Below are 25051 nucleotides of genomic sequence, written 5' to 3' on the forward strand. Positions count from 1 at the left end.
GAAGTATAAATAAGCATAAAAAGCAGGTATTGGAAGCAGGTTAAATCAGTTCAACCTGGTTATTTATCACTGAAATGATGACAGCAGACAGTCAAATGATATCTGGAGTTCACACGACTTTTAGTTCATCTGTTTGGATTTGGATGCTAATAAATGTCCAGTAATTGTTAAATACATTAGTTTTATACATTAATTAGGTTTTCCTGATGAAACTAGAATAGAAGAGATCTTTATTATCATTGTCAAGCGATAATGAAAGGCGTTTCAGCAGCTTCTTGCGTTAGCAGCAACAGCAAAAGAGCACAAAGTCGGTAGAAAAAATAGAAGTAAAATAAAAAGCTAAATACTAACACTTGAAGATCAGATAATCAAACAAAATAGTCAACCAGCCCTATATGTAGACATAAACATAAACCAACCCTCAGTTTAAGATTCATTTTTTAAACATTTTTAGCATAAAAACACTCACAAAAACTTTACCTGAAATTTCATTTCTGTGCTGCAGCAAAAGAGGTAAAACCAAGAATCACTTTCTGTCTTTCAAATAGGGACACGATGCAAAACAGAATTAAATTTGAAAGCAGTAAAAGACACTGCAAACCAGGTATGTGAGTAAAAAGTACACCGTAAATACTGCACATTCAGTCTGTTAAATGTTGGACACTATAAAATGCACCAACAGCTTCACTGCATAGATGTAAAGATGATGATGGAGAGACGCTGATATAAGATTTATCACAGATTATCTATAATATTTATATGAACTAATGTCTGCATCCTACACAGTCACCTTATTAGCCTAAATGAAGTTTAAATAAACACAATAATGTCTTATTTTCTGTATATTTAATCCTTTAGACCTGGTTTAAAGAACACACAAACCAGGTGTGATTAAAAATTCATTTAAAAAACTGATTAAAAAGCAAAAACACACATTAAATCCATGAAATCAGTCAGAATCCGACTGCACCAACAGTCTCACTGCACAGATTTCTGGGTGTATTTGTCATATTAGGGGTGAAACAGAAACACAAAATTCACGGTTCAGTTGCTGCGTCGGGGTCACGATCAATACCGGATTCGATATCTTTGTTGTTTAGTTTTTTTTTTTTTCCAATCCAAACCAATCAATGCTGCTGATCGGCTGCAGCCTCCTGCTCTGATTCCTCAGGAAGACAATCCTCTTAGCTCCGAGCTCTTTCCTTTCTAGGCCACGGCGGGTCCAGCCGACTGGCGGATATCCTCTGACTGTTACGTCTCTTTGTCCGGGTCTCCTCCGACCTCCTCCCCCCCCCCCACGAGCCGGCAGCTGCAGGGTTAATGCTGAGCAGCAGCGGGGAGGAGGGGGCCGGTCCACAGCTGTTGTAGTAGGAGGGTCTACCGGGGAGGAAGCCAGCCTCAGTCGCCCTGAACAATGGGAGACATGGCAGCCTCTGCAGACTCACTCTTCCAGCCCAGCAGCCCAAGGACAGGCCTGCTGTAGCTGCAGCCCAAAGGAAAGCGGCTTCTTCCACCTTCTGGGCCGACGGGAGGACAGATAATCCTCCTCTGCAGACGGAGAAGCAGAAATGTAAAGCCGCCATGGCCTCTCTTTTCTTTTTCCTTCCTTCTGGTGCCTTATTCTGCTGGGAGGAGATCTGAGAGGACTGAATGAAGGTGAGCTGACCCAAAAATTACCTCCTGACACTGGAGATGTGTGATGTGGTTCTCAGAGCTGACGTGCTGCTTCCAGAGCTGGAAAAAATGGCGTTTTACTGTAGAGATGGTCGGTTGTTGTGTTTGAAGTGTCAATATATTTGATTTATTGTCACATTTGATGTATAAAAACAGTAAATACTCACATTTTAGAGGCTTGAATCAATGGATTGTTGTGTTTTTTGCTCTAAAAATTTGTCAAAATTTTCAAAACAGTCAATGAAACTGATTACAGAACAAAGGTTTGGTTCATAATAAGTTTGTTAGCTATTGATGCTATAAATTTACTGTTTAAAATGCTGAAAAATGATGAAGAAATGATGTTTTACGGTAGAGATGTTTGGTTGTGGCATTTAAAACCTCAAGATGTTTGATTAATTGTCACACGTGATGCATAAAAACAGTAAACCTTCACATTTGAGAGGTTTGACTCATCAGATTTGTGGCTATTTTGCTCTATAAACGAGTTAAAATGATCAAAACAGTTGGTGAAACTGATTACAGACCAGAGGTTTGGTTTATGATAAGGTTGTTAGCTACTAGCACAGTAAATTTACTGTATATAATGGTGTAAAATGGTTAAGAAATTGCATTTTACTGTAGAGCTGTTGTGTTTAAAACATATCCTTGGTTTATTCTTCCAAATGACCTATAAAAACAATAAATCCTCACATTTTAGAGCCTTGAGTGTCATATATGCAGCTTTTTTGCTCTAAAAATGAGTCAAAATGATCAAAATATTCGGTGAAACTGATTACAGAACAAAGGTTTAACTCGTGATAAGTTTGTTAGCTACTGACAGTGAATGTACTGTATAAAATGGTGAAAAATGGTGTTTTACTGTAGAGATGTTTGGTTGTGGCATTAAAAATCTCAAGATGTTTGATTTGTTGTCACATGTAGCATATGAAAACAGTTCAGATTTGCAGCTTTTTTGCTCTAAAAATGAGTTAAAATGATCAAAATAGTTGATGAAACTATTACAGAACAAAGGTTTGGTTCATGATAAGTTTGTTGGCTATTGATGATATACATTTCCTGTATAAAATGATGAAGTAATGGATGTTTTACTGTAGAAATGGTTGATTTTGGCGCCCAGAACCTCATGACAATTGGTTTGTTGTCACGTGATGCATGAAAACAATAAATCCTCACATTTTAGAGGGTTAACTCATCAGAGTTGTGCCTTTTTTGCTCTGAAAATGACTAAAAATAATCTAAATAGTCAATAAAACAGTTTGCAGACAAAAGGTTTTCTTCATCATATGTTTGCTAGCTATTGGCACAGTACATTTACTCTATAAAATGGTGAAGAAATTATGTTTTATGGTAGAGTTATTTGGTTGTGGCATTTAAAACCTTGTGATTTTTTATTTATTGTCACATGTGACACATAAAAACAGTAAATACTCACATTTTAAAGCCTTGACTCATCAGATTTGTGTGTTTTTGGTCTCAAAATGAGTTCAAATGATCAAAATGGTCGATAAAACTATTTGCAGACAAAAGATTGTGTTCATAATAACTTTGTTAGCTGTTGACGTGGTAAATTTACTGTATGAAATAAAGAAGGAATGGATGTTCTACTGTAGAGATGGTTGGTTCTGGCGTCCAAAACTTCAAGATATTTGGTTTGTTGTCACATGTGACGTCTAAAAACAGTAAATCCTCACATTTTAGAGCCTTGACTCATCAGATTTGTGCCTTTTTTGCTCTAAAAATGAGTCAAAATTATCAAAGCAGTCAATGAAACTGATTACAGAACAAAGGTTTGGTTCATGATAAGTTTGTTAGTGCTTGACACTATAAATTTACTTTATAAAATGGTGAAGAAATTATGTTTTACTGTAGAGATGGTTGGTTCTGGCGTCCAAAACTTCAAGATATTTGGTTTATTGTCACATGTGACGTCTAAAAACAGTAAATCCTCACATTTTAGAGCCTTGACTCATCAGATTTGTGCCTTTTTTGCTCTAAAAATGAGTTAAAATGATCAAAACAGTCGATGAAACTGATTACAGACCGTAGGTTGTGTTCATAATAACTTTACTAGCTACTGACAGTAAATTTACTCTATAAAATGGTGAAGGAATTGGATTTTACTGTAGGGCTTTGGTGGCTTGTTATGTTCAAAATCTTTGATTTATTGTCACATGATGTATGAAAACAGTAACTTGTCACATTTTAGAGCCTTGACTGATCAAATTTGTGGCTTTTTTGCTCTACAAAATAGTCAGAATTATCAAAACACTTGATGGAACTAATTACAGAACAAAGGCTTGGTTCATGATAAGTTTCTTAGCTACTGATGATATAAACTGACTATAAAATGGTGAAATAATGGATGTTTTACTGTAGAGATGTTTGATTTTGGCGTCCAAAACCTCGTGATAATTTGGATTATTGTCACGTGACTTAAAACCAGTAATAAATGTTCAATATGTGGCTTTTTTGGCTTTAATCAGTCTTGAGAATTGTTTTTATTTGACATGACGTTGGTCAGTTTGTGTTTTTTTGTGTTTTTTGGAGCATTTGTGTCAAAATGAAGCGTTTGTGTTGGAATAAAGTGGTTTGACGACAGGTTGGATTTGGTTTTCTGAAGGTCTTATTTGCTCTTTCTGTGCATCAAAGTGAATGTTTGTTGCAATGTTTTGGTCTCTGTGAATGAAGTGAACATCAGATTTGTGCCTTTTTTGCTCTAAAAATGAGACAAAATGATCAAAACAGTCGATGAAACTGATTAGTGACCAAAGGTTTGGTTCATGATAAGTTTGTTGGCTGTTGACATAGTAAGTTTCCTGTATAAAATGATGAAGTAATGGATGTTTTACTGTAGAGATGGTTGGTTTTGGCATCCAGAGCCTCAAGATATTTGGTTTGTTGTGTCACATGACATATAAAAACAGTAAATCCTCACATTTTAGTGCCTTGAGTCATCATATATGTAACTTTTTTGCTCTAAAAATGAGTCAAAATTATCAAAATAGACGATGAAACTGATTACTGACCAAGGTTTGGTTCATGGTAAGTTTGTTAGCTACTGATGATATAAATTTACTGTATAAAATGATGAAGTAGTGACATTTTATTGCAGATATGTTTGGTTTTGGTGTCCAAAACCTCAAGATGTTTCATTTATTGTGGCGTGACGCATAAAAACAGTAATAAATGTCCAATGTGAGGCTTTTTTGACTTAATAAAATGACTGAATCATTCATGATAATTGTTTTTATTTGCTGTTATATTGTTCAGTTTGGGGTTTTATTGCGTTTTTGTGTCCAAATGAAGCGTTTGTGTTGGAATAAAGTGGTTTGGCGGCAGCTTGGGTTTGGGTTTCTGGTTTTCTGGAGGTCGTATTTGCTCTTTCTGTGCATCGATTTGGGTTTTTCTGTGGTGGTGTTTTGGTGTCGGTAAACAAAGTGAACATCAGATTTGTGCCTTTTTTGCTCTAAAAGTGAGTCAAAATGATCAAAACAGTCGATGAAACTGATTACAAAACAAAGGTTTGGTTCATGATAAATTTGTTCGCTTTTGATGATATAAATTTACTGTATAAAATGGTGAAGTAGTGACATTTTACTGTAGAGATGTTTGGTTTTGGTGTCTAAAACATTATGATAATCTGGTTTATTGTCACATGTGACATATAAAAACAGTAAATCCTCACATTTTAGAGGCTTGTCAGATTTGTGCCTTTTTTGCTCTGAAAATGACTAAAAACAATCAAAGCAGTTGATGAAACTGATTAGAAACCAAAGGTTTGGTTCATGATAAGTTTGTTAGTGCTTGACGCTATAAATTTACTTTATAAAATGGTGAAGAAATTATGTTTTGCTGTAGATATGTTTGGTTTTGGTGTCCAAAACCTCAAGATATTTGATTTATTGTCACGTGACGTAATAAATGTCCAATATGTGACTTTTTCGGCTTTGATCATTCATGATGATTGTTTTTATTTGCCATTATGTTGGGCAGTTGGGGGTTTTTATTGTGTTTTTTGTGTCCAAATGAAGCATTTGTGTTGGAATAAAGCGGTATGACGGCAGGTTCGGTTTCTGGTTTTCTGGAGGTTTCATTTCCTCCTTCTGTGCAGCGAGGAGGGTGTTTCTGTCGTGGTGTTTTGGTGTCGGTGAACAAAGTGTCGTAAATTGGCTGAATGCCGCCGCTGTGTTTCCTCTCTGGGTGTGGAGGTCGACTGGCACTGACTTCACAAGGCGTTTTGTTTCTGCACATCCAAGCCTCTTCTTCCCTTTTTTTTTTTTTTTTTTTTTGGGGGGGGGAGCTCCCATCCTCCATCCCTCCCCTCCCCCAACATCCCCCGTCCTCCCCCACAACAACCTCCTCGTCCTCCCGATTGGTCTCGGTTCATATATGCAAACATCAGACAGGAAGCGGCGCTGAGGGAGTCCTGATTCTGTCTCTGCCACGTCTTCCTCTTTTCACCCACATCTGTAATAATGAAACCAAAGCGCTTGCCGATGGTGCGTCTGCAGAAAACTGACCTATATTTGTTGTTTTTTTGACTACAGATTCCTGTTTTATGCCCCCATGTGAGGGTTTAGGTGTTTTTTTTGTTTACATCCGCCGCCTCCACACTCGCTGCCTCCTCCAGAGTTTCTGGCTCCGGATTGGCAGATTTAAAGGCTGCAGTTTGACAGATCCTCAGATTGCCGCTGCCAAATCCCCAAGAGTGAGACTGACATGATTTAAGGAGCTTTTGTGCGTTTCTTCTTCTTCTTCTGTCTGCTTCCTTTGAATTTTTTGGCTTTTTTTTTTTTTTGCCACCATTCCATGAATCTCATCTCCTCATCTGCAGCATCTCACCAGACCTGCTTCCAAATTTCATTTAATATTTGAGGGTTTTTTCCAGCATCCAGCCGTTAAAATATGAAGCATTTTCTTCACGGATGAATGCTGGAGGTTGTTTCGTCCATAAAAGCCCAAAAAATGTCCTCAAATGTCCTGTTTTTTCCAAAAATATTCCGTTTGCTGTCACAGAGGACGACAGAAACAAACTAATCTATTTGATTTAGTCAATTAATGGTTGCATCTTTGTAAATTTGATTGTTTTCTCAGCATCTCGCTGTCAAAAATTGCAGTGTTGCTTTTGTGAATGAATTCTGGTGGCAGCTAATGAATATTTTTATTGTTGTTTAATCTGTAAATCATTTTCTCAGTTGGTTGTTTGGGCTATTAAAGCTCCAAAATGTCCTCTAACATCATGTTTTGGCCACAATTTAAAGATATTCAGTTTATTGTCAGAAAATATTCACATTTAAGTCGCTGGAATCGGAAAATATTTGGTTTCTGTGGATTAGGGCAGCAATGAATAATTTATTTAGTCAATTTCTCGGTTGTTTCTTTGATCTATAAAAGCCAAAAAAATGGTGAAAAATGCTGATCGCTGTTTCCAAAAAAGCCCAAAATGGCCAGTTTCTTGTTTTACCCAAAGATAGTCAGTTTATTGTCACAAAGGAGGAAAGAAACCAGGAAATATTCACATTTATGATGCTGGAATGAGAGAATTGGACTTTTTTCGCCTTAAAAACAATGAATTGGTTTAATTTAATGATTTTATTGACTGTTACATCTCAACAAATCTCTTTCCAAATTTGTTTCATTTGACTGTTGTCTCAGCAACCATTCATTGAAAACTGCAGTGTTTCCTTAATGAATACTGGTGGCAACTAATGGATAATTTTATTGTTGTTTCATCTGTAAATCATTTTCTCACTTGGTTCTTTGGTCTATAAAAGCCAGAAAATGGTGAAAAATGTTGATCGCTGTTTCCAAAATGTCAAAATACTTGTTTTATCCAAATGTATTCAGTTTAGTGTCACATAGAAGCAAAGAAACCAAAAAAAATCACATTTAAGAAGCTTCAATCAGAGAATTTACACATTTATTTTTCTTAAATGAATTGATTAATTGTTAGATCTCACCAAACTTCTTTCCAAATAGGATTTACTGAATATTTGAATATTTTCTCAGCATCTAGCTGGCAAACATTGCAGTGTTTTCTTGATAAATACATACTGGTGGCAACTAATGAATGTTTTTGTCGTTGTTTAATCTGGTAGTCATTTTCTCAGTTGTTTCTTTGGTCTATAAAAGCCAAAAAATGTGAAAAATGTTGATTGCTGTTCCCAAAAAAGACCCAAATGGACAATTTCTTGTTTTACCAATGATATTCAGTTTAATGTCACAAAGGAGGAAAGAAACCAGAAAATATTCACATTTAAGAAGCTGGAATGAGAGACTTTACACATTTAGACACCAAATATTTAAATAATGTTTCAGTTTGCGGATGTCAAACGTTGCTGCATTTCCTTAGTGAATGAATACTGAAGATTAATTTTATTAGTTTTTTCTCAGTTGTTTTTGGTCTCTAAAAGCCAAACAAACCTTTTTTGTGTTTCAAAAAAGCCCCAAAATCGCAAATACTCAGTTTACTGTCATTGAAAAGGAAACAAACCAGAAAATATTCACATTTAAGAAGCTTGAATCTGACAATTTTGACCTTTTTTTTCCCTTCAAAACCAATAAATTGCAGCTTTACTGTTGTTTTTATGTCTGTCCTCGCTGCTCTTTGGTCTCCAGATCACAGGTCACGGCAGGTTTTCTCTAGTTTTTCAGACCAGGTGTCCCAGAACAGATGATCTGCTGTTGCTTTATTAAAGCCCAGATTGAGCAGACAGATGCTCAACACCTCTAATCCCATTTCAGTTTGACAAGATCTAAAAGGATCAGAGCCCGTTAGCCTCCGAGTTAAAGCTGCAGATCTGCTGAGGAGGCCGGGAAAATAAAGCTCTAATAGAAAGTGAACAAAATTAAAAGCTTTAATCCTGCATCACACTCAAACTAAATAAAGAAAAACCATTGCAGTCAGAGTTGAAAGTGTCCCGAGTTATCAGAAAGACATAAAGGGAGTTCTTAAAAGCTGAATTAGTAAAAATTGAATCTAATTGATTGATTTGATTAATTGTTGCTTATGATGGATAAAAACAAAGTTTTCACATTTTGGAAGTTTGACTCATCAGATTTGTGGGGTTTTTTTGCTCTAAAAATGACTAAAAATTATCCTAAAAAGCTCCATAAAAAAGTTAGAAAGCAACAAAAAAAACAGACTAACAACACGAATCACAAAACAACAAAAACAATGCACAAAACAACAAATAAAGTGATACCCAAAATGAGACAAACGACATGAAACAAAACAAAAAAGACAAAATTTGACAAAAAGTTACAAAGCGACAAAACAAAGGACAAATAACACAAGACAAAAAATGACAACAGCGAGAAACAAAACAACAAAAAAACAGACGAGACAAAAAAGATACCCAAAACAACAAAAATGAGAAAGAAAACAATGAATAAAGTAAAACACATAATGACAAAAATAAGACAAAAAACACAAGCTGGACAAAAAGGAAACACAAAACGACCAAACCATGAGACAAGCAACAAAAGTCAGGCAAAAAAGACAAAAAACAACAAAAACAAGACAAAATTTTTCGAAAATGAGACACAAAACGGCCAAAGCGAGAAGCAAAAGGATAAAAAATTTGATAATTGACACAAAACAAAACCACAAAGAGACAAAAAATTTGACAAAAAGTTAGAAAGCGACAAAAAAATGAGACAAACAAAAAAGAGAAAAAATTACACAAATGACACAAAAAATGACAAAAGCGAGAAACAAAATGACAAAAAGTAGACAAACAACACAAGCGCGACAAAAAAACAAAACAACAAAAACAATGCACAAAACAGTGAATAAAGCAAAACACAAAATGACAAAAATAAGACAAAAAACACAAGCTGGACAAAAAGGAAACACAAAACGACCAAACCATGAGACAAGCAACAAAAGTCAGGCAAAAAAGACAAAAAACAACAAAAACAAGACAAAATTTTTCGAAAATGAGACACAAAACGGCCAAAGCGAGAAGCAAAATGACAAAAAATTAGATAAATGGCACAAAACAAAACCATAAAGAGACAAAGAATTTGACAAAAAGTTAGAAAGCGACAAAAAAATGAGACAAACAAAAAACGAGACAAGAAATTACACAAATGACACAAAAAATGACAAAAGCGAGAAACAAAATGCCAAAAAGTAGACAACACAAGCGCGACAAAAAAACCAAAACGACAAAAACAATGCACAAAACCGTGAATAAAGCAAAACACAAAATTACAAAAATAAGACAAAAACACAAGTGAGACAAAAAGGAAACACAAAAGGACAAAATGAGACAAATGCCAAAAGTCTGAAAAAAAAAAGACAAAACAACAACAAAAACAAGACAAAATGTTGCAAAAATGAGACACGAAACAACAATGAGCCATATAATATTTTGCTTTATATTCAAAACAACTTGTCCTGGTCTAGAAATTATTTTAAATTTATAGTTTTACAAATGTACAATTTGCTTTTGATGCCTTTTCTGTAATTTTTACACTTTACAAAGTCGGACCGGATGGGACTCTCTTGTGGGCCAGTTTTGGCCCACGAGCCACATGTTTGACAGCCCTGGTGTAAATGGTCAGAGGAAGTTCCTGAACGTTGTCTGCTGAATTATTCATGCGTCTTTCTTTGATTACATTCACTGTGACTGGAGATGAAACGGGAGACGCTGGATCCTCTGCTTTCCTTCAGAGGTCACTTTGCCTGAACCTCCTGCTGAAACTCCTCCAGGTCTTCTAGGATTATTACCGTCACAGATTTATTTACTGAAATGTGTCCGGTGTTTCCTCCTCAGCTCCGTGGTTTCATCGCTGGGAGTCAGAGGAGCCTCTTCAAGGATCAATACGAGAGCTGAACCCACAGGTGAGTCCATGAAGGTGTTATATGGGGAGAAAACACTGAGAGACTCAAAATACGTGGAGATAAATTCCCTAGAAACGCTTTATTTACAGTAGTAATCTGCAGGTGGCTTTGTTAAACAGTGTCACTATTTGCTTCATAAAAACAGTGAAAACTGCTCTCAAAATCATCAATTTCCTTCGTTATTCAATTATCTGTCTGTTGTTTTCTGACCTATGATTTATTATTTACTTATTTAGTCCACAAAATGTCAAAAACAAGTGAAATTTCCCATCATCAAGCAAAAAAGCCACACATTTGGCAAATCAAACTGCTCAACTAAGTTGCAGATTACTTTTATGATTAAACAGCTTCATTATTTGGTTCATAAACTGACAGAAAATAATGAAACCTACTCCCAAAATCCCCTAATTCCTTCATTATTCAATTATCTGGCTGTGGTTTTCTGTCCTGTGATTTATTATTTATTTAATTAGTCCATAAACTGCCAAAAACTACTAAAACTTTCCTGTCATCAATCCACAGAGACTTGAGTTTTTGTCCAAAGAAGCATTTAAAACCCCCAAATTTCAAATTTATCACAAGCAAATATTCACATTTGAAAGCCGAAAACATGAAATTTGAAGCTTTTTTACTTCAAAAAAAGACTCTTTGATTAACAAAATTCCAAGATTTCAGTTTACTTGTTGCATCCAAACTTACATATTTGATTTATTCTTATATATGAACCATGTAAACAGTAAATCGTCACATTTCGGAGGTTTGACATCAAAACTGTGGCTTTTTTTGCTCAAAAAAATTAGTGAAAAGTTTCTTTAATTTTCAAAAATTACAAGATTTCCATTTTTATTGTGTCCAAAACTTCAAGATATTTTATTATTGTTCCATGTGACAGAAAAAAATGTAACTTTTCATGAGTAAAAACGACAAATTAACACAATTACACAACTTCAGTTTGCTTTTTGTTTCAGAAACCTGAAACAAACTTGATTTATTGTTTATGACAGATAAAAACACGGGAAAACGTCAAGTTTGTGGCTTTTTGCCTCTAAAATAACTTTAAAACTAATTAATCATTAATGTTTGTTGGTTATTGACAGAAAGTATGTGTTAAGTTGCTGATTATTTACCATAAAACGTGACATATTGGTGAATAAATGTCGTTTCCTGTGGAGCTGCTGATGATTTCAGTTGGTTTGTCGTATCAGAGCTACAGTTTGAGGACATTTGATTTATTCATTTCTATAAAAACACGTTAGAAGTTGGACACAGAGAAGCTTCTGTGTGTTTTTTTGGTGGTAAAATGTGTGAAAGAAGCTGCAGATTTTTGTGGTTCTGATTCGTAAAGTTTCTCAACTTCTGCTTTCAGTTTCCTGTCGGTCATCGGGTTTGTTTCTGTGTGAAAAGTTAAAGTTGCTGCAGTTTTTTTGGAGGACGCTTCGGCTGTTTATTTCCAGGAGAACACATGATTCGGCCGTTTGTTTCCTGTTTGGAGCTCTAAGCTGCTCTGTGTTTACGTTTCTAATAGAGAAGCTGCTTTAAAGAACCTCGACTAGAAGCTTTTGACTTTCATCCGTCTGTTTGTTTGCTTCTTTTTTCACTTTCTTCATTTTTAGCATCACTTACAGTCTGTCTGCTTTTATCTGCTGCATGTCTTTAGATTTACAGTCAGAAAAAACAAGAACAGCATCATTTTATTGTTCAGTCAAAGCAAATGTTAGCAATACAACAATGTTATCTTATTACAAACCTCCGCTATCAATTAATCTGACAATATTTCTGCAGTTACTTAGCTGTTCCTCAGATTTCTTAGCCTAAAAACTGAGCAGCGGAAACTAGACGACATTTAGCATTTTTCTATAATTTGCTGTTATATTTGTTAGTTATTTACAGAATATGTGACAAGTTGCAAATTTTTTTACTCCATACAATGTCCCAAAATTGGGAAGAAATGTTGATTTATTATTATTATTTTAAAACCAGTAAATCGTCACATTTTAGAGCCTTGACGCTTAAAATTTTGTACTGTTTTTGCTGTAAAACTGACAAAACATCCTTCAAAACACAAAATTATCAAAATAATTGAGCAGATCTTCACACTTGAGAGACAAAAATTACAATATGATCAATCAATCGTGAAAATAGTTTCATTCACTGTTGTTTTTGTTTAACTGCAGAATATGTGATGAATTGGAGATTTTTTTTACTTCAGAAAATGTCACAAAATTGTGAAGAAATGGTGTTTATGATGGAACTGTTTTCTTGTTGTGTGAATGATTTGATTTTTTTAAATTTATTTTTGACCTATAAAACCAGTAAATTCTCAAATTTAAGAGGCTTGACTTGTCAAATTTGTGACTTTTTGCTATAAAATGACTTTAAGGAGTCTTCAAAATGCAATATTATCAAAATAATTGAGCAGATCTTCACAGTTGAGACAAAAGCTAACTATCAATCAGTTGTGAAAATTGTTTCATTCACTGTTGTGTTTTTTAGTTTCCTATAGAACATGTAAACATGTTGCAGGTTTTTTACTCCATAACATGTCACTGCTCAAACTGTACGAACATGTGGACCTAAAATGGACTAAATGAACCTCAAAGCACCGAGTGCTTCGACCTGCAGTCATAAATAAGCATTAAAAGCTGGAATTAGCAGCTAATAAATCACTGTAACCTGGTTATTTTCTACTAAAATGAACAAAATACTGAAAATATGTCAACAAGTTTGCTGCTGTTTCTAGACGATGTTAGTTGTTGAGCCGTTTTTGAAGTTTAAACTCGACTTTTTGAAGAAAATGCAGCCACAGCGGCAACTATTTTAACTTGGTGTCACTTAGTTTGGACTTCCTTCTATTGTCACTGCAGATCTGCACCAAAATTAATCAATAAATTCCAGTAAACATTCAATAAATGTCAAATAAGCAAAGTAATGGATTAATCTTAGAAAGTTGTTCATTTTCTCATGAAAATAACACCAGCGATTCGATTAATGAGAATTTGGTTAACAAACATCGTATCGACTGTGTTATCTTCTAATTCTCCCTGTTTAATAAGTGAAACTGGTCATATTTTTGTATAGAGGTCAGTTTCGATCCACTGTTGTTTGCTTTTTTGAAGTTTAAAAAGCCCTAAAGCGATTCAGATGGACAGAATGGCTTCGATTGTTAACGGGACTTTTATTGTGAAATATTTGCAGCTACAACATCCCCAACAATGGCTGGATGAGCTCAAAGGATCAGAAAGAATGAATCAAAAGCCACCATTGAAGCCTGTTAAACTCACCGTCTCCATTTATTGGATATATTCAGTCTTTACAGCTCGTGAAAGGCTGTTTATGATATAAAACCTTAGTACCAGGAAGTTCATCCAGGTCATTCACATCTATACCAACTTTTAAAGAACTGCTGGTTGTATCTGAGGAAATACAGTAATAGGCATGAAAAAATTACACATTTCAATAATCTGTTGTTAATTTTAGCAGAATAGTTTCCTAAAATGTGAAGACTTGCTGTTTTATAAGACAGTAAACTGAATATATTTGGTTTTCTGACTTTTAAGATATTTGATTTATTGTTATTTTTGATCTATAAAAACAGCAAATCGTCACATTTAAGAGCCTTGACTCGTCAAATTTGTGACTTTTTTGCTGTAAAATGACTTAAAGGAGTCTTCAAAACACAATATTGTCAAAATAATTGAGCTGACTGATGGCAGATCTTCACAGTCTTGAAAATTGTTTCATTCACTGTTGTTTTTTAGTTATTTACAGAGTATGTGACAAGTTAGACATTTTTTTACTTCATAAAATGAAGAAATTGTGAAGAAATGGAGTTCATGATGAGTCTATTTACTTGTTATATGAGATATTTGATTTATTTATTTTTGACCTATAAAACCAGTAAATCCTCACATTTAAGAGGCTTGACTCAACAAATTTGTGACTTTTTTTTCTGTAAAATGGCTTTAAAGATTCTTTATAACACAAAAATTTCAAAATAATTGAGCAGATTTTCACAGTAGAGACATAAACTATCAGTCAATCGTGAAAATTGTTTCATTCGCTGTTGTGTTTTTTAGTTACTTACAGAATATGTGACTGGTTGGCGATTTTTTTACTTCACAAAATGTCACAAAATTGTGAAGAAATGTTAAGATATTTGATTTATTGTTATTTTTGACCTATAAAAACAGCAAGTCTTCACATTTTAGAGCCCTGACAACAAATTTGTGACTTTTTTTCTGTAAAATTGCTTAGAAGAGTCTTCAAAACCCAATATTATCAAAATGTGATTGCACAATTTCACAACTCAGACAAAAATGATCAGTCATGAAAAATGTTTCTTTCACTGTCGTGTTTTTAGTTCGTTACAGAATATGTGACAAGTTGGAGATTATTTACTTCACAAAATGTCACAAAATTGTGAAGAAATGTTGATTTATTATTGTTTTTGACCTATAAAAATAGCGAGTCCTCATATTTAAGAGGCTTGACTCAACAAATTTGTGACTTTTTTGCTGTAAAATGACTTAAAGGAGTCATCAAAACACAATATTACCAAAATAATTGAGCAGGTCTTCACGGTTGGGACAAACACGATCAATCAGTCGTGAAAATTGTTTAATTGCTGCATCCAATACCCAATAATATTTGATTTCTTTTTCCATATGACATATTAAAGTAGTAATTCCTTACATTTCAGAGGCTCGAGTTGTCAATTTATACCTTTTTTTGCTTTAAAGATTCTCCAATTAACAAAATTAGAAGATTTCAGGTTGCTTGTTGTATCTTAAATGTAAAGATAATGTGATTAATTGTCACATGTGACGTATAGAAGCAGTAAATCTTCATGTTCTCACATGTGAAGACGTCAAATCTGTGGCTTTTTTTGCTTTAAAAGTGACTCAGTCATTAAAACTGTTTGTTTCTTAGTTATTGACTGAATATTTAATAGACTGCCGATCATTTACTATGAATAAATGTTGTTTTCTTTGACAGTAAACTGAATATCTTGTGTTTTCTGACTGAAGATTGAAGTATCTGCTGCAGGAACTGGGCTGTTGGTCAGGTTAATTAAATAATCATTAGCTGCAGTAGTGTTTTAAAGGAGGAGCTGATGAATAATGACTGAACGCTCTCTGATCGGACTCTGAAATCCGCTGCTAGTTTCAGATTTGTTTCAGAGCAGCTTCTTTCTTCATCGAGGCTTCAAAAGGAAGGCTGGACCTCGTTCTCCTGTTATATTTAGCATCACTTTTGTTGCTGTAATTTCCTCCGCTAACGTTCTCCAACACAGAGGAGACGTTTGTGCCCGGAGCTCTGATGTGCATTAGCGAGGAGGGAAGCTGGTATTTATAAAACTGCTTCCCATCCTCGATGGGCCGCATTGATCAGGCCTCCATTATACGTCAGGTCAATAAAGCAGCTTCGCTTTGGACGATGCTGCTGCTGCTGCTGCTGCTCAGGTTCGCAGCTCGCTGATGTTCAATAATCTTCCTGTAAACGCTTTGCAAACAGCTCCGGTTACACGAGGCCTGGCTGAGTGTTTCACATCAATGCGTTTTACTCTCAGTGTGTTTGTTGTGTTCGGCTTCAAGGCTCGCCGGTGTTTGCTTTGCTAATGCTGCTACCAATAACATAAAACCAACACTGAGGACTTAACAAACTGCTTTAATTCAGATTACTGGTACTTTTCTGTACTTGTATTGTTTTATTAAATTCCAGATTTCTTAGAGTTACTATAATGTGCAGCATCCGACGACCACTTCTTTTCTTTCTTTTTTGTCTGTAGCATCATGTGATTTTAAAAAAGCTGCATTTTAAGATGTTTTTTAGTTTCTCGTGAAACAAATGTCTGTTCTCTGTCTGCTCACACCATCTGATTATTTGATTCCAGTTTACAGCCAATCACAAACGTGCAAATGCTGATCTGAGTGGCCATTTCCATGATTTTGCACAACTTTAAATCTTAGTTTAATCTAAATTGAGAAGTTATTTGCAAATTATCCCTTTGCGTAGTTAACATGAATGGAGAAATTAGCTTTAGAAACCAAAACTGTTCTAATATCTGGCTGTAAATATGTTTATTTCTGCTGTATAGTTGGACGTTTTAACATGGAGGTCTATGGAAATTGACTCACTTTAGAATCAACCTCTCGTGGTCATTAAAGGAACTGCAGTTTTTGGTTTCTGAGCTCTGATGGATGCCGCTTGATGACGAATTACATGTAAAATGACTGACAGACTCTGCAGCTCTATAGCTTGCATTAGCATCCTTTAGCTCATCCATTTGGCTTTGGATTTGGAGATGAAGCTAATAAATAATGTGTTCAGAACCAAAAGCAAAAAACCAACACTGACGACTTTACAAACGGCTTTCATTGAGTTTACATGATCAGGACGCTGCTTTTCTGTACTTATGTTTTATTAGATTCCAGATTTCTTACATGACAAATAGTAGAGTTGCTATAACGTGCAGCATCCAGCAACCACTTTTCTTCTTTCTTTTTTCATCCGTCGCATGGTTTTCAAAAAAGTTGGGTTTTTTTGTAGTCACTCGTCAAACAGCCGTCTGGTCTCTGTCTGTTCACACCATCTGGTTATCTGATTCCAATTTACAGCCAATCACAAAGCCTATAAATGCTGATCTGAGGCTGAGACAGCGTCCATTTCTGCAATTTTGCATAACTTTAAGCCTTATTTTAATCTGAACTGATGAATTCTATTCAACTTCTCCCCCTGTGCAGTTGTTATAAACAGGAAAATTAGCTGTAGAGACCAAAACTGTTCTAGTATCCGGCTGTTAATATGTTTATTTCTGCTGTTAATTTGGAAATTTTAACATGGAGGTCTATGGAGATTGACTCACTTTAGAATCAGCCTCAAGTGGTCATTCAAGGAACTGCAGTTGGAGTCATTTTTTCAAACTTGGAGGTCTTTTGTTGCTTAAACAGTGAGCTGTTTATCTTGTTCTAGTGAAACTCTTTGTGTTATAACTTGGACTAACTCATGACTGCACCTGCCTGTCATCTAAAGCGGCCATTTCCTCAGTTTATTTGAATCCAAACTGATGAGTTATATTCAAATTCTCCCCATGTGTAGTTGTTCTAAACAGGGAATTTAGCTATAGAGACCAAAACTGTTGTTTATATCAGGCCATAAATATGTTTCTTTCTGCTGTAAAATTTCACATTTTAACATGGAGGTCTATGGAGATTAGCTTGCTTTAGAACCAGCCTCTAGTGGTCTTTTAAGGAACTGCAGATTTTGGTTTCTTAGCCCTGAAGGTTGCTGCTTGATGAAGACTTGCATGTAAAACGACTGACAGACTCTGCAGCTCTGTGTTAGCATCCTTTAGCTCATCCATTTGGCTTTGGTCTTGGAGACGAAGCTAATGACTAGCAGGTGAACACGGTGGAGTAATTAGCCACCGACTAAAACAGCTAAATAGAGAGTGAACGCTGGCTTGAGTCCAGGTCTAAACACTCTAATGTTTAAAAAAGGTTAGATTTACTCCAGCTGGCTGCTGCAGCTTTCAGCCGACATTAATCAATGGGAGTAAACGCTGCGTGTCTTGGGCACTATTCTGAGCCGTGGATTAATCCAGATTTGTGGGAATTTGTGGCAGCAGCACCATGTATGTGGGACTGAGTTAAAATAAGCCTGACTGTGTTTGAATGGCAGAGGAGGAGCGATGGAAGTGTGCCTCACTGAGGTGGTTTTAATCATTTTGTGGCCCTGGAGTTCCTGCTGGCTTCAGCGTTTCCTTTCATTGGATCTGATGATGATAAGAACACTGAATATCAAATGTAATGTAAAAAATTCTTGTAATATCACAAAGCTTTTCATGCCAGTTCTAGCACTTAGATATGTTCTGCTGACTTCCTGCCCTGAATGTTGATGAAGAAAATAGCACATCCTGTTGCTACAGACACCCGTAGAGCCACTCTTTATTCCATTACCTAGACATTGATAACTCCCTAACATCTGTTGTCTACCAGACCTCTTGATTCAGCCACCATTTGTCATTGATTAGCAACTATATGCAAACTAACCATTATTCTTTTCTGTATTTACATGCTGTCTCCTCTAGGACTGAAACGATTCACTGAGTTATTCTAGTTGTTCGATTGCTAAAATTCTTCGAGGCAAGATTCTCTGAATCGAGGCTCTGTTTCATCCACTACATACTAGACCTCAGGTCACTAACTGTTCCGGACCCAGACTTCATACTACACGGACTCGGACCTATAATCAGTAAATTATAAGAGGATTTCAATGCTTCTATTTTAACCGGTGCAGCTTTTCTAGTGTTCACGGCATTTATCAGATCAGAGGACTGAACTATGAAGCTAGTTTAATATAGCCAGGCTTTCTTTGTGTGAGTCGACAAAAACTAAAACCTCCATCAGAGTTAACAGGTATGAAGGTGGTTTCCAACTTTCTTTGTTAACTCAGACTTTCTGCTTCAAACTCGTCACACAAACAGGAGCGTTTAACAATCATTTGACTCGTTTGCTGCACTAAATGAACCGATCATGAACAGGTTGTTTTAATGGAGAACAATTAAGAACATAAAAATTTATGACAGTAAAAAGCTGCCACTGGAAATGATGTAAGACAGGAATGTTGGTAGAAAACTGTTAAACGTGTGAATTTATTTTAGCGATCAATGCAGCTGATTATTGATAACAGACAGCTGCACAATAAAACTATCGAACTTCATATATTTAAACATGATATTGTATTGAAGTACATTTAGGTCTGACACTGACTCATAATGAAGGAAATCACTTCAATTTGTGGCCAAATCAAAGAAAAAACCAAAGTTACTGATTGAATATTCTCTGTAATAAATGCTAATAAACTGATCAGTTTTCTTATTTGTGTTCTATCAGCTGCAGTAGCAGCAGTTTAAATGGATCAAACATAAAAACATATTTATGGGATTTCTGCATCAACAACTAAATACATGTTGGGTTCCCGTGGCTTTAGTTTTAGTACAATACCCCTGTACTATACTATATATGTACAATACTAGTGTACTACACTATATATGTACAATACCTCTGTACTCTACTATATATGTACAATACCCCTGTACTATACTATATATGTACAATACCCCTGTACTATACTATATATGTACAATACCCCTGTACTATACTATATATGTACAATACCCCTGTACTATACTATATATGTACAATACCCCTGTACTATACTATATATGTACAATACCTCTGTACTATACTATATATGTACAATACCCCTGTACTATACTATATATGTACAATACCTCTGTACTATACTATATATGTACAATACCCCTGTACTATACTATATATGTACAATACCTCTGTACTATACTATATATGTACAATACCCCTGTACTATACTATATATGTACAATACCCCTGTACTATACTATATATGTACAATACCCCTGTACTCTACTATATATGTACAATACCCCTGTACTATACTATATATGTACAATACCTCTGTACTCTACTATATATGTACAATACCCCTGTACTATACTATATATGTACAATACCCCTGTACTATACTATATATGTACAATACCCCTGTACTATACTATATATGTACAATACCCCTGTACTATACTATATATGTACAATACCCCTGTACTATACTATATATGTACAATACCCCTGTACTATACTATATATGTACAATACCTCTGTACTATACTATATATGTACAATACCCCTGTACTATACTATATATGTACAATACCCCTGTACTATACTATATATGTACAATACCTCTGTACTATACTATATATGTACAATACCCCTGTACTATACTATATATGTACAATACCCCTGTACTATACTATATATGTACAATACCTCTGTACTATACTATATATGTACAATACCCCTGTACTATACTATATATGTACAATACCCCTGTACTATACTATATATGTACAATACCTCTGTACTATACTATATATGTACAATACCTCTGTACTATACTATATATGTACAATACCCCTGTACTATACTATATATGTACAATACCCCTGTATTATACCATATATGTACAAAACACTGCTATCCAACTGTGTTCCACCAGGACGGTTATTTCTGTTGCACAGTGCGCTCACTTCCTGTTTTGATGCTGTAACAGGATCCGATTACTCGATTAATCGCCAGAATAATCGATAGAATTCCTGATTTCTACAATAATCGATAGCTGCAGCCCTACTGTACAAGATCTTTTACTCTGAACATGTTCTGGGTCGACTCACATTCTGTGTTGGTAACGGGATACTAATAAACACTCCTATACAGCAAGACTTTGGATAAATTTCTGCACAGTTTCCTCATGCGTTTCATGAACACGGTGGTTTGTTTGTGTCATTTTTCATGCATGATTTTTAAAAAAGCTGCATTTTAAGGTGTTTTATATATTCGCTCGTAAAATAAATGTCTGGTCTCTGTCTGCTACACCACATGTAAATACTAATCTGATGCCGAGACAACGGCCATTTCTGCAATTTTGCATAACTTTAAGCCTTATTTTAATCTAAATTGATGAGTTATATTCAAATTATCCCTTTATGTAGTTGACATGAATGGAGAAATTAGCTTTAGAGACCAAAACTGTTATTTATATCAGGCTGTAAATGTGTTTATTTTTGCTGTAAATTTGGATATTTTCACATGGAGGCTTAAACAGATTGACTCCCTTTAGAATCAGCCTCAAGTGGTCATTCGAGGAACTGCAGTTGGAGTCATTTTTCAAACTCAGAGGTACTCCATATCTGCACATTTTCTTCATGCGTTAAGTGAACACAGTGGTTTGTTTGTGTCTGTTGTCTGAGTCAAGAAAAGCCTCAGTATGATCCAGTTCCCCTGATTGGCCTCCAGCCACAGAATCAGCCTCGTCTCATCCCCTCTAATGACTCCTTAAGATGTGACTCTTGGATCTGGGTCCACGTCGACACGTTTACTTCCCGTCTACAGAGACTCACCTGGACCTGAGCCCGCTGCCGGCCTTAAGCCCCACAGAGCTCCGAGCTCACAGATCGGGCAGCCGGCGCTCAGCGTGGGGCTGCAGTTTGATCCGTGGGTTTATTGGAGCGCAGGAATATGGACACAAAGGCTTATCTCTGTACACAGTCGGTGTGTCTGAAACAATGCAGGATGGACGGATTAACACGTTTGCACAGTAATCCTCAACATATACTGGGATGTAACAGCAACGAGCTCAGCGGCAGAATTTCGTTTGTTTTGCATTCAGGCGACTAAACGGGGACGTGGTGTTGAAGCGCGATGCTGCTGCTGTCTGATAAACGGAGCGAGACTGTGTTAATAAAGTTAGCTGTGATGGGAAGCAGATCTCTGTTTGTTTTTGCAGACGGTTGGGTTCAGACAGTCAGCAGGAGCAGAAACATTCAGATCATGGGTTTAATCAGCAATGCTAATTGATATGTGGAGGGATCTCACATGCTTTCTTTAATATGCATGATGCTAAACTGAATATTTCATTTGAATATGGGGGTTGGGCTCATTAATTCAGGGTCTGAGGGAAAATTTGGAGCATCAAAGGCTTTTTCTCCTTTCTACACCAATTTATTCCTTTATGCTACAGTGAAAATGTCTATTCATGTCAAGGAAAAATCAAAAAATCCAGAATATAAATGGTTCTAATTGCATTTTCCACAATCGATTGAGTAGTTATGTGAGCGCAGAGTTTGTGTTAATGTTTGGTGGAGTACAAAAATACAACAAAAGACCCAGCTGGAGGCAAATTTACAGTTTCCATGATTTTAGGTGTTTTTTGAGACCATTTTTCCACAAACGAACAAACGAAACAAAACCAGACACGTTTCAGGCTGAAAAATAACCAACAGATTATTAAATAATAAGAGAAAATCCTTTAGTTAAAAAGCCCTGCAGTCAGCCAGAGCTTAAATAATTCCCAATAATAAAATATATTTATCAGCAGTTAGATGATTAGTTGAGTCATTAATGAAAAAAAAGTGTCTATTATTATTATTATTATTATTATTATTATTATTATTATTATTATTATTATTATTATTATTATTATTATTATTATTTTAAATGTATATCTGGACAGATATATTATATTATATATTTTTAACTAGATAAATGTAGGAATTTAACATAAATTTTATTTGAGCTTATTTATTTGTTTATTGTTATTATTATTTATTTTTATGGGTATTTTTATGGTTCGTTCAGTTGTTAGTTTGATATATCACTTCTAGTTCTGATTGTCCAAGTTGCTCCAGGTGGAAATAACAGAATTATATTATATACCAACAGACAGGTATTAATGCTGCTAATACTGCACAGATTTCTCCATAAATAGAAAATTAAAGGTGTTGTACAGATTCTAATATGTATGTGTAAAAACTGTTATTACATGTCGCTGTAAATATGGTGATGTTCATATTGTGGCCGTCTGTGTTGCAGATGAGAACAATGTCTGATGAGACAGAACAGAGAATGTGTGACGAGGAGTTCGGCTCGGACGAGGAGGGCGAGGAGGCCGACGTGGAGTCGTACCTGGAGGACAACAGCAGCGAGCTGATGGACCGACTCCGAGAGCTGGAGGTCAGGAAGCTGCACGAACCCCCGAGAAAACTGGAGCTCATTTCTGACAGATGTTTCACTGCTGCAGCTGTCTATTGAGCAGTCATATGTGCCCAATTAATGCTACGATTATATTAATATTTCAGGTGATTTTAATGTTTTATTTCTTCATTTTGCAGGCAGAGAATTCGGCTCTGATGTTGGCTAATGAGAGTCAGAGGGAAGCTTATGAGAGATGCTTGGATGAGGTGAGTTCATGTGAAAAAATAAATAATATCTGTGAACTCATTGTAGAGACAGAAATTCATGTAAATAAGAAACCAGCAGGTTTTCACATACGAGGAATTTCACTTTATTTAGTGCAGCAGTCCCCAACCACCGGGCCTCACAGAAAGAATAAAAATGTTTTGTTTTTTATTTAATTTCCGGCGCAGTCTGCAGAGTGTTTTATTTTGAAAAATGACTAGATACTGCATGCAACAACTGCATGTTTTAGTATTTTGTACTTGGATTATTTGAAATTTGATGTGTGGGATGTATAATGTCCTCCAGTTCTGGAACGACCCAAAAGTAAACTTAAAAAAGTGTTGCACTCCAAATTTGCTGAAAGTGTAGTCCAGAGATTGGAAGTTCCAAAAAGTGATAAAAAATACTTAGATTATGCAGGAATGTGCAAATGAATCACCCGTAAATGTGCGTGATTACATACTAAGTGATGTAAACAACCTGACGTGCAGGAGTTTGATAATAATCCCATCTAGGAGCTATTAAATGTCCTCTTGTGTCCTCAGGTGGCGAACCACGTGGTCCAAGCTCTGCTCAATCAGAAGGTAGCATGAAGCTGCATCTGTGTTTGGATTTCCTTTCATTTGACATCGTAGATTGAAGTGCTTCATTATATGTCTACGTTTACCTGTGAACAGGATCTGAGGGAGGAGTGCATCAAGCTGAAGATGTTGGTGTTCGACCTGGAGAGACAGAACCGGGCACTTTGTGAGCTTTTTCAGCAGAAGCTGCCGAACCATCCGACCGCTCATTACCAGGTAACAGACTGTAGTCCTGCGTGTTTTTAGATATTCACCTCAGAGAGGGCAGAAGAATAGGGGCAGCTGTGCAGCAGTGTCAGAATAGCAATAGCAAGAAGAAGAAGGATGAGTAGAAGGAGGAAGAGGAGAAGAAGGAGGAGGAGGAGTGGAAGAACAATAGGAGAAGAAGAAAGAGGAGGAGAAGAAGAAGGAGAATAATGTTTTTATATAATTTGGTATGGGTACAGTTGAAGCTGGTCATGTTGGGTTCCATTTAAACTACTTCATCTGCTGGGTAATTTAATCTGTGACTGTAAATACTGTGTGAGTGCAGAGCTCTGATTCTAAAGAAAAGGTGACGCTGCTAATTTATTTTTCATCTCAGCCTCATTCTTTCACTCAGTAATGGATCCCTCTCTGTGCTGTACATAGTTGCAGCAGATGCCAGGACAATGCAGCTCCCGGTTGTCTGTCTATACAATAGCCTGCAGTGTGTACGGCGGCCTGATAATTGCCTCATGAATCTCCCGTTACAGGTCCAGGCGGGACCCCTCCCAGAATACAATGCACAGCTGCACAATGACTCGGCCAAACAGGTGGAGCCTGCACAGACCGAAGCACAAGCCAAGGTGAGGTTTCTGTCGTTTTATGTCGGAGTTTCAGACTGATTCACCCCAGTTTCAGCTCAGAAATCTGGTCTGGGATCTGGGTTTAGGAGTTTACACATCCAGTTTGAAACCACCCTGATAATATCAAACATGTTTGGTATTTCACAATCAGAAATGCTTCATTAATCCCTGAGGGGGGATTATTTACGTTACAGTGAACAGTACAAAATATATAGATAAACCTAAGTAGAAAAATGTGTCCTAAAAATGTAAACATAAGATGAAACAGTATGA

The 25051-nt window shown here is 35.9% G+C and overlaps 1 protein-coding gene across 2 annotated transcripts in view; it reads left to right on the forward strand.

Annotated features, from left to right (window-relative positions):
• Positions 1-25051, forward strand: part of nckap5l (NCK-associated protein 5-like) — a 59224-nt gene that overhangs the window by 22780 nt on the left and 11393 nt on the right. The window contains exons 1-7 of one of the 2 annotated variants that reach the window (XM_055013204.1): positions 1514-1656; positions 10461-10528; positions 23005-23145; positions 23304-23372; positions 23916-23954; positions 24048-24167; positions 24686-24778. In XM_055013204.1, the coding sequence (XP_054869179.1) occupies positions 23005-23145; positions 23304-23372; positions 23916-23954; positions 24048-24167; positions 24686-24778 (462 nt within the window). In that variant the 5' untranslated portion in view covers positions 1514-1656; positions 10461-10528. Of the gene's footprint in view, positions 1-1513; positions 1657-10460; positions 10529-23004; positions 23146-23303; positions 23373-23915; positions 23955-24047; positions 24168-24685; positions 24779-25051 lie in introns of those variants that run through there. The other variant, XM_055013203.1, reaches the window with a different exon arrangement.

Source organism: Amphiprion ocellaris, chromosome 8 (assembly GCF_022539595.1).
Source record: "Amphiprion ocellaris isolate individual 3 ecotype Okinawa chromosome 8, ASM2253959v1, whole genome shotgun sequence".
Lineage (NCBI taxonomy): Eukaryota > Metazoa > Chordata > Actinopteri > Pomacentridae > Amphiprion > Amphiprion ocellaris.